At 41.4% G+C, this 11051-nt stretch overlaps 1 protein-coding gene across 3 annotated transcripts in view; it reads right to left on the bottom strand.

Annotated features, from left to right (window-relative positions):
- The window catches only part of FAM193A (family with sequence similarity 193 member A), a 95728-nt gene that overhangs the window by 40145 nt on the left and 44532 nt on the right, over positions 1-11051 (bottom strand). For 2 of the 3 annotated variants that reach the window (XM_019553128.1, XM_019553129.1), the window contains exons 9-12: positions 9808-9920; positions 9387-9629; positions 3032-3185; positions 2759-2938 (exon numbers count right to left, since the gene is read on the bottom strand). In XM_019553128.1, the coding sequence (XP_019408673.1) occupies positions 2759-2938; positions 3032-3185; positions 9387-9629; positions 9808-9920 (690 nt within the window). The remainder of the gene's footprint in view (positions 1-2758; positions 2939-3031; positions 3186-9386; positions 9630-9807; positions 9921-11051) is intronic. The other variant, XM_019553130.1, reaches the window with a different exon arrangement.

The raw sequence follows: 11051 nt of genomic DNA, 5'->3' as shown, positions 1-11051 counted from the left end.
GCACATGCATGCACACAAAATACACCCTCACCATACACACACAACCAACCCCCCCACGCATCACACAATACTAAGAATTTATTTTTGAGTTATTATACAAGTATCTCCATATACAATACACAAACACAATTCATGACAAAATATTTTTTGTAATAAAAAATAAAATGCATTATAGCACGCATTTGACTTTTAGTGAATGATTTGTTTTTTTTCTGGTTCTGAGATGGCAACTCCCCCTTCCCAAAAGGAGCTTTTCTGGGGGGGCAAGGGGGTGGGGAACCTGTCAAGGGGTGGGGCTACCCATACAGCCCTTGACAGCTCACCAAATCTCATTAAGTGGCTCTCCGCCTGAAATAATTGCCCGCCCCTGTTCTAAGCACTTGGAAAAGAACAGCCAGCATGGGATTCACCAAAGGCAAATCATGCCTGACCAACCTGATTGCCTTCTATGATGAGATGACTGGATCTGGGTTCACGAAGAGCAGTGGGTGCGATCTACCCTGACTTTAAGCAAGGCTTTTGATAGTCTCCCACAACAATTCTCACAAGCAAGGTAAAGAAGTATGTGTTGGATGAAGGGACTAAGGTGGTTAAAAAAAAAACTGGCTGGATCATTGGGTTCAAAGGGTAGTAATCAATGGCTCAATGTCTAGCTGGCAGCCAGTATCAAGTGAAGCATCCCAGGGGTCAGTCCTGGGACTGGTTTTGTTCAATATTTTCATAAGCAACACAGAAGATGAGATGGCGTGCACCCTCAGCAAGTTTGCAGATGACACCAAGCTGGGGGGAGTAGTAAATATGCTGGAGGGTAGGGCTAGGTTTCAGAGACCTTGACAAATTGGAGGATTGGACCATGATTGGTCTCATGAGGACAAATGCAAAAAGTCCTGTACTTAGGACAGAACAATCCCATGCACCACTACAAGCTGGGGATCAGCTGGCTAAACAGCTGCTCCACAGAAAAGAACCTGGAGGTACGTGGTAAGCTGAATATGAGCCAGCAGTTTGCCCTTACTATGAAGCACTCAGCATACTGGGCTGCATTAGTAGGAAAGTTACCAGCAGATCAATGGAAGTGATTATTCCCCTCTGTTCAGCACTGGTGAAGCCACAACTGGAGTACTGTGTCCAGTTTTTGGCCCCCCATGAAAGAACAGATTTAGACAAATTGGAAAGAGTCCAGCAGAGGGCAACAAAATAATTAGGGGGCTGGGGCACATGGTTTCTAAGGAGGGGCTGAGTGAGCTGCACTCATAGTCTGGAGAAGAGAAGACTGAGAGGAAATTTAACAACAGCCTTCGGTTACCCGAAGAGGATGAAGCTAGACTGTTCTCAGTGGCAGTAGATGACAGAACAAGGAGCAATGGTCCCTGCAGCAAGAGAAGTTTAGGTCAGAGATTACGGAAAAAACTCACGAGGAGGGTAGTAAAGCACCGGAACAGGTTACCCAGAGGAGTCTCCATCCTTGGAAGTTTTTAAGACCTGGCTAGACAAAGCCTTGGCTGGGATGATCTAGTTGGGGATAGCCCTGCTTTCAGCAGGGGGCTGGACTAGATCAGTGTTTCCCAACCTTTTCCAGCCCAAGGCACACTTAGATTGTTCAGACAATAAAGAAGTTCCTCCTTATGTCCAACCTGCAACAGTCATGCAGGAGTTTGTGACCGTTCGACCTCATCATCCCTTGGGGTGCTCTGATGAACAGATAAGCTTACCAGGATCTGGGGGAACAACTGTTCGCCAGAGCGCCCCAAGGGATGACAAGGTTGAACGGTCACAAATTCCTCCATGACTGTTTCAGACTGGACATAAGGAAGAACTTCTTTACTGTCCGAGCCCCCAAGGTCTGGAATAGAGACTGATGCCAGAGGTGGTTCAAGCACCTACACTGAATGCCTTCAAGAGACATTTGGATGTTATCTTGCTGGGATCCTATGATCCCTGCTGACTTCCTGCCCCTGGGGCAGGGGGCTGGACTCGATCTTCTGAGGTCCCTCCAGCCCTAAGGTCTATGAATCTATTAATAAATTTTTTCCGCGGCACACCTGTCAAGACCTTCCCCATCTTCATACCTATTGTAGCACATTGCCATGGCAAAATTCCACGGCACACCTGTTCATTTCTGATGGCACCCTGGTTGGAAAACACTGGACTAGATGACCTCCTGGGGTCTCTTCCAACCCTAATTAGCTATACTGCCTCAACTTAGAAATAATAGAAAACTGACTTTTAACAGAACAAGGTCAAAGCTGGAGTGGTTGCTATATTTACATCTGGTTTGATTCTGCAGTGACACAACAGTTGCTTTGTAACAGTTTTTATTTGGTATCCTTTGATAGTGACAACAGTTACATCCCTCTACAGCCCTACAGTTGGTCAGAATGTAGGCTGTATATATGGGCCATAGCAGCAGATGACAGGAGAACAGGAAACATCCTGGTTGCCTTGAGCAAACAGCTACCTGGGTATTAACTAGAGACAGATGACATCTGCAATGGTATAGTTGACACTGACTGGATTATAAAACTTATCCTTTCAGGGGTAAATGTCCACTGGTTTGCATGGCCACCCCCATTCAGGGGTTTATATCATGTATCCATTACATTTTTACAACAATTTACACATGATTATACCAGTGTAGAGCCTGCAACTGTCCAGGCTCTACATCTGTAACTGATACTCTAATGAAAAATTCTCTCACCCAAGTTGTCAAAACTTCGAAGTTAATTCACAATAGGTCTAAGAGTTAAACAAGCTCTACCTGCTGGCTGGGGTAAGATGGTGGAGGACTATCCACTTTTTTTTCATCTTTCCTTAATGTTCTTTTTCCTAGATTTATTTCTTCCTTCTGAGTTCCTGGTGGTTCACCACTGCTTTCACCATCTGCTTCTTCATCATCTGCTTCTGAGGAACTGCTGCTAGTACTGCTCACCTGAGGAGACTGAAAAAAATCAGTAGTTTTTAAAACAAAGGGTATATTCCCTAACAGGCATTTTCATCTGACAGAGGAGATTAAATTTAAACAGATACATACCTCATCTTTCAATGCCATGTTTTCTCCTCCACCATTTAGTTCACTGTGGATTCCATTCATGTTGGCTACAACCTCTGCATCATCATAATTGTTCAGTGGATAGATATCAGCAAATTTTGCTGATAACGGTGCAACATCTTCATCATCACTACCACTGGGGGGAAAATAGGCTTACATAAATCATGATGCCCAGTAACCTCTGCTATTGTGAAAGTAGGTACTAGAACACTGAAATGAAATAAAGTTTAGATCGTAATTTGTATAAATATTCTGATTTAATTTTAAACGATCTGTTTCAATAAATTTTAATCACTAAAACACAACTACGTATCATCCAACCTGTTTAAAGTAACAGCTTCATTTTTAACAGAAAGTTGGGACTAAAAATAAGATTGTGTCATGTTTTTATGTAGAATATTTTTTCCTACTGCTTTCACTTCCTGATATTCATTGACTATGACACGATAGGGTAAACATCAGCTTTGCCTTTTATGAAAAAAAGCATATCTAACAAGTTGCTTGGAGCGGGGGGGGGAAAAGTTTAAAATATTTTTAGAATTCTGAGCATAATCATCTGATCAATCATTTTAATATTTCTGTGAAGCACATTACCATGCTAGTGTGGTGATATAAAAATAGTGTTCATCTTTAAACTCTGTGAAGCATTTACTCTTGTAATTCCTAAAGATTTAACTAGAATAATTTCCCTGCCACAGCTAAAAAAATAAATAAATAAAGATGCATGCTTAGTTACCTACCTTGCAGGGATGCCGCAAAGATTAATTACAGGCAACCCCGCTTAACGTTGTTTCACTTAGCATCATTTTGCTATAACGCTCACTTTAAATTGATACCTAATTTCACTTAGCGCTCAGCAAGTTTTGTTATAACGCTCGCGATAGCCATCCTGGGTCATCAAAAACTTTCGGTTTCACTTAATGCTCGTTTCACATAACTCTCGTTTTTTCAGAAACCAATTAAGAGTGCTAAGTTGGGGTTGCCTGTACATAATACTTTGTACAGAACATCAAAATACGTAAAGAGCTTTAAAGTGTGTATTATGTGTCTCTCTGCATACCAGGAAGTTTCTGTGCTGTGATCTAACTACAGTTCAGCACTGTTATGCATGGGTCAAACATGCCACAGGGATAGAAATACCCAACATATTGAAAGTTATAATCAAGAACAGAAAGAGCCTCCCCAAAAGGGAGAGTAAATGCATATTTTTCCATAATAATGTTTTATTTAGGAACTGCTACTTGGATTCAACTAAACTAGCTTCTCATAAGGCAGGTTAGAATATAGATCTTCTTTCCTTGAGAACAGAAGTTTGCTTGAGTTTGAGATAACAGCTTCACGGCAAAGCCAATCTGAAACATTTGGAAAATTTTTTTTTAATTTGACAAAATATAAAAACACCTGATGGATATACATGAAATATAGAAACAGGAGATTTTTAGGAAGTTGTTTATACTATATAACGTTCTGAAATAAGTACAAGACATGAATATAGAGATCAGGAAATTGACACTTAGGAAAAAAATATTTTTGATACTCTGGTTGTCTTAGATCACGGTGGACAAAATGAGGCCTTTATAAAGTTTAGAAAAGTAATATTTATTTGCCCCTGGCTGCCTGCCATGCAGCCCTCAATGGCTTGCCAAAACTCAGTAAGTGACCCTCCACTCGAAAAATTGCTTGCCCATGTTAGATGCATCTTGATTTAATGTGCAAAGCCAAAAACTGAACAAATTTCAGGCACTTCTGTGCCTTCAAATGGGGGTGGGGTGGAGAAAGAGATTGTATTAATTGGAACACCCCTGCACATAGCAATTATGCAGCTACCTAAACTGCCAGAATACTACCCTTCTCAAAACTTTCTACATAAGTATTTTTCTGAATATAGGCTCTCATTATAAAAGATTAAATTTTTAGCCCTGGTGGACCAAAGACGCTTTGAAATGAGCCTGAAATATAAAAATCACTCAAGAAATTTATGCCTGCATTTATAAGTGCCCTGAAAAAATTAGCTGGCAGATGTGTACTATGCTCAATCATTTAAAAAAGGTGCTAATATGGTATTATTTAGGGACTTGTCATTAGAATTAAAACATTAGTTAAATTTTACTACTGATCACTTTAGCACACAGGTGTCAAAGATACAGGCAGTGAGCTAAATTCAGCCCAAAGTCCTGTCATCCCAGAGCTACAGCTGCTCTTCCTGCCACCAAATTTCTGGCCACATGGAGAGCCCTGTGGGCTGTATCTGGAGCAAAACGTAGTGTCATTTGGCACATGACCCTGGAGATTTAGTGATGGAAGGAGTGGCAACTGCTGTGACTCCAGGACCTGCAGCAATTAATGCTACTACTGCCAAATTTCCAGCCCTGTGAACCACACATCACAACCCCATTTGAAACTCCTGCTTTGGCAGAATCAACTTAAGGAGTGAACACGCTACAGCAGCTTGGTTAGTTGCTGTCAATGGTTTCTCCATGTGCAGACATAGAAGTTCAACCCACTGCCATAATTAAAAAAATTATTTCTACCTCTTACACTTTGGGGCAGGCACAGAACAATGCTAATACATATTGACACCAAAAGTCTCAAAAACCATAGGCTCTATTATTTATAGAGAAGATAAGCAGTTACATTTTTAACATCTTTTTTTTTTTTTTTGCTGGAGGTCTCGAATGAATGACTGGGTGTGGAAAGATGAATAAATTATATCAAGTTAAAGGTGGGGGTGAGGATTGCAAAGGACACTAACCAGGTGTCAGGTACTCTGCTGTTATTTGAATCTGCTCTTACCCTGCAGCAGGTGAATGTTAATCAAAGGCAGTTCATTCCAAACGAAACAGGTCAAGGTCCAATGGCTTAGCTTCAATTAGCTCCATAACAGGAACAGGCAAGAAAATAATTACCACAGACCAGGCTAATACACTTCCCCTCTTCAGTTGGTACAATTTGTTCACCTGTCCACAGCTCTTGAGGATGATATTCAACAAATAAACTATTTTTAAATCAGATGATTAACCATTAATGTCATCACTCACACATGAGAACTTAAATATTAATGTAACAAGATCTTAATCACTGGCCTTTCTAAAACAAATAACAAACTAGCTCCATTTTTCCTCAAAAGTCTTGTAGTGGCATGTTCCTGATTCATGTGATGTCCCTTCTCAGAAGTAGTTCATTTATGGCATAAGTATAAAATCAAGATGCAAATAATTATTTAAAGTATCAGTTTCTCAATATTGCAGGAATGTGGACTGAGAAGACAGATGGGTCACCACCCAGAAATTTAACTCTGCTTCCAGTAGTTGTTAAATGTAAATGTAGGGATCTGTAGTAGGTGAGAGATAAGAACATAAGAACTGCCAATTACCGTGTCAGACCATAGGTCCATCTTGCCCAGTATCTCGTGCCACACAGTGGCAGAGAGTGAATGCTGAAAGGGAGAGTGAACTGTGTATGACCAGAGATTCCCCCCCACCCCCAGCTGTTCCTCTCTGATGCAGCCTCAAGCATTTAAGGTTTAGGAAGCTTTAATTCAGAGGCTGCATCCCTAAATCCCAGGCTCAATAGCTACTGATGTCTCTTGCCTTCAAAAAGTTGTCCAATCCCTTTTTGAATTTGGCTGAACTGTCAGCACCCACATTTGATTGCAATGAGTTCCACACTTTAATTACATGCTGAAAAAGAACTTTTTGTTAGTTTTACACTTACCATCTACTAGTTTCTTTTGCGACTCCTACCTCTTGTATTAAGAATAAATCCCCAATTCCTTTCTCTTCACCATTTAGTATTTTGTAAATCCTTATGTTCCCCCTGAAGTGCCTCCTCTAAACTGAATAGGCGTAGCCCTCCTTAGTCTCTCCATACTGCTAATCATCCATGTTGCCCTTCTCCGTCCCCTCTCTAGTTCTTTTACATTCTTTTTGAAGTGTGGGGACCAGAACAGGACACACTATTTAAGGTGTGGACATACCATGGACTTAAAAGGGGCATAAGGTTACTTTCTATTTTGTTTATAATTCCCTCCTTAATAATCCCTAGTACTTTGGTTTAGGGATGCACCGATAAAGATTTTGGGGGCCGATACTGATAGCTGATCTTTAAGAAGGCATATTGGCCCATACCAACCTGATTTCTGATATAGCTGCATGAAGCTGGTAAGTTTGTTGTGGTAAAAGGGGAGGGGGAGGGAAGGGGTCTGTGTGGGGGAAAACACAGTGAGGGAGGGAGTGGGGCTGGGGTAGGTGCTGCCCAGGCAGGGCAGGTGTGGGATGGGAAGGCTTCAAAAGGATTTGTGCTGAGCAGGTTAGGCACTGGCGATGCTTAGAAGGGGGCTATAGGGAGGCTGCAGCCACCCCAAATTCCACCGTAGCTCCCTCTCAGTGCCACTGCCACCCATCCCAAGCACATTGCAGTATGGTCCCCAGCCCTAGCCTGCTTGGCCTACCCTACGTAGATCCAGGGGCACACATCCCCCTGATGCCCTCCCAGAAAAACAGCAAGAGCCACCAAACAAGCAGAGCGCAGTGGGGAACTGCACCCACTTCCCCCAGATGAGCTGCAGCACCATCCCACGCTCGTCCCGGCTGGGCAGCACCTACACCAGCCCCACTCCCTCCCTCCCCATAACGGGTGCTGATCTGCCTCCCCAACACCCCACTCCCCTTCCACCACAACAGACTTACCAGCTGCACACAGCTCTCCACACTGCCAGGCTGTGCTCCTTGTTGCCTACGTGCTGCGCTGAAGCTGCATGCACTCCTAGGCATTTATTGGTCAAATTATTAGCGATATCAGGCCAATTTCAGATATAGTCAGTTTTCTTTATATGGGTGCCAATCTGCTATCACAGGGGTCTTCAACCTTTTTTAAGGTTGTACCCTTGAGGAGGGAGGGTAAGCAGCCAGATGCAGGGCAGGGGGCAAGCGGCTGGACATGGGGCAGGGGCGTGGCAAGCAGCAGAGCAGCAGCAGCACAGCGCTCCATCCCCTCCTGCCCCATGTACACCCCAGGACCTTTCAAAGTACCTCCATGGGTATGCACACCCCCAGCTGACAACCCCTGCAATATCAGACTGATGTATCGGTGCATCTCTACTTTGTTTTTCCCATTTCCTTTCCTTCACAGTCCACCTTGATCCTTACAACTTTATATAATTTTGTGTCATTGGCAACACTGGCAAATATGGCCACCTCACTAGTCACCCCTTTTCCAGATCATTTATGAATATGTTGAACAGGACTGGTCCCAGCACAGATCCCTGAAGGACTTCTTCCCAACCTGAAGACAGACCATTCACATCCACTCTTCGCTTTCTGTCTTTGAGCCAATTTCTAATCCACGTGTGGACGTTCTCTGTAATCAAGACTACCTAATTTAGTTAGGAGTCTCTGATGGGGGACCTTGTCAAGGCTTTTTTAGACATTCAAATATACTATGTCAACTGGATCGCCCCAATCTAGCATGATCTGCCTTTGACAAAGCTGTACTGACTCCTCCACAGTAAATCATGTTTATCCATGTGCTGAATAATTCTTTTTTATTATTATTGCTTTTATCAGTTTCCAGGAACAGAAGTTAGGCTCACTGGCCTGTAGTTCCTTGAATCCCCACTAGAGCCCTTTTTAAATATGGGAATCACACTGCCAGTTCTCCAATGCTCTGGTACCAACAATGGTTTTAGTGATAGAGTTCAGAAAGACTGTGAAGCGAACCAGAATTTGAGTTGCAGATAAACTTTTTCAGGCAAAAAACAAAATAATTGTTTGCTATCTTGATAAAAGGGCCAGCAACAACTTAAATAAAAGAATTCTATCTTCTGTAGAAATTGGTGGCAAAAGAGAGGTTTCCAACTTAGCACTTTAAGTGGACTTATTAAGCTCTATTTATTAGCAACCTATGCTTTTTAACAAAACAGAGAAGAACTACCATCTTAAAAAAGTCTCACCAAAATAAGCTGCTCAGTGGGAAATGACATCCAGGTTCGCAGGAGATCCCTACAGCAAATCTCTACCCCTTACCATCTGAGACTGAAAATTAATGGCAGAAAAGACAACAACCTTTCTGAAATCCAACACATGTTTATCTTGCACAGAATTACCTGCATTCCTGTAAAGCATTTTAAATTACTTTTTAAGATTAATCATTTACAATGTTTTTAATATCTAGCAAATGGGGCACTATGTGCTTGGCTTTTTAAGCGCAATAAATGTTAAATAATAAACTTTATGCAATGCCAGTTTCTCTTTCTAGGATGATTGACCTTTTGCAACTTGCCTTTCATTGTTTTTTCAAATTCACTACGATTTAAAAATTTGCAATAAAAAACACTTACAAAGTTGGTGCAGAGCCATTATCTGTGAGGATTAGTCTGGGATGTTGCTGAACTGTAATAGGAGAGCTGGAACCTGATCCTGAGCTTGCTGAAGACATACTAGGTGGGCGGATCTCAGATAGATAATCCGGAGCAGAATCAATTTGTAGTGGTAACTGGTTAATATGGATGTCATCCGTTATTGGTGAATCCATGATGCCACATGTTAAAATGTGTGAAAGGCTGCAGTCATCACAAGTACATCTGCTCAAGAATTAAGATGATCACAAAACTTTACTTCACAGATTTTTCAACTATAGTTTTAAGTAGCTTTCAAATCTATTAATGCACTGTGCCTGCCACAATACTGGATTTTCCTTTTTTTCTTTAACACACAAAGTTAATGTTTTATTATGATCTCATGTTAAAAACATCAACTCACCTTCTTCTATAATTACAGTTGGGACAGTCAGGCATGCTCAGACGTGATGACAGCATATGCCTCATTGTGTCTGTGAAGTTGTTCTCTCCAGCTAGTGCTTTCTTGTTATTTAGCTAAAGTAAATTATAAAGCAGAGTTTTAGCACTGCAAACATTTTCACTAAAGTTTTAATCATAGTTCACAATATATGTAATTAATAGCAGAAAAATTCTTTCCATTTGCAATATAGCGCTTCAAAGGAAGCGTGTCTAAATCAGGTAATAATTTGATAAATATGTTTTGGTCATCACAACACTAATGTCAAAACATTTATAAAATTAAAAGTTTAGATTTAAAAAAGTGATACATGTCTGGCATTCAAAATACATGCTGGCTCAAAGAAAAGACATTTCCACATAAAAGGAATTAGACAGCTTTGTCCATCTCTCCAACCCATGTATAGATTTAGCCTTTTTTGTACAAATTCCTACTCTATCACTACACCAAGTTGTTTCACTTCAGTACTTCTCTCCCTTAGTCAAGGATATGCACAGAAGGACATTATTCGCAAGTGGAGGAAGAATGAAAAAACATGCAAGTTTAGTAAAAAGCTATACAGCCAACTCTGTAGCTACTCTAAGCTAGATCCGAATAAGAATTTAGAAGCCTAAAACAGGCAAGAATCAGGAACCTAACTCCAAAACTGCAATGAAAACAACCCCCACTTAGAAAACAAGCTAATCCGAACTCATTAGAACCCCACTGTCTGACCTCAAAGTTCTTCAGGTACCTGCTTGGCTTTTTCATGCCCAGAACTACACTCCTGTGAGCTGCTGAGTATTTATGCCCATTGGCATTCAAGGACAAAGGATCCTTGACTTTCATCTACTGAAGAGATTGCTGTAACAGGTGTGCAGAATTAGACATTTCACAACAATTCAGTTGCAATCATTTTCATTTGAAATACAAATCAAGTACAATGAGCTAGTGCCCACCTGATGTACCAGCTCAGTGGGTAGAAGGCTCAGCCAGAAGACAGGAGATTCAGGTTAGCTTCTCTATTCAGACTGAGACAGTTCAAAACCCCATCTACAACCTCCCAAATGCACGCATGTAACCAATGGGCTACAGCGGAGGTCAGCAACCTTTCAGTAATGAAGAACCAAATAATTAAACACAGCTCAACTGGCAGAGCCAGAATGTATAACTTACTTTGGTGATGTTCACATGGAGGAGAGGAGGTTACAGGAGAATTTTTGTTTTTG

This window comes from Crocodylus porosus, unplaced genomic scaffold, assembly GCF_001723895.1.
Source record: "Crocodylus porosus isolate Cpor-Errol unplaced genomic scaffold, CroPor_comp1, whole genome shotgun sequence".
NCBI classification, from domain to species: Eukaryota; Metazoa; Chordata; order Crocodylia; family Crocodylidae; genus Crocodylus; species Crocodylus porosus.
This window is presented reverse-complemented; position numbering and strand designations above follow the sequence as displayed.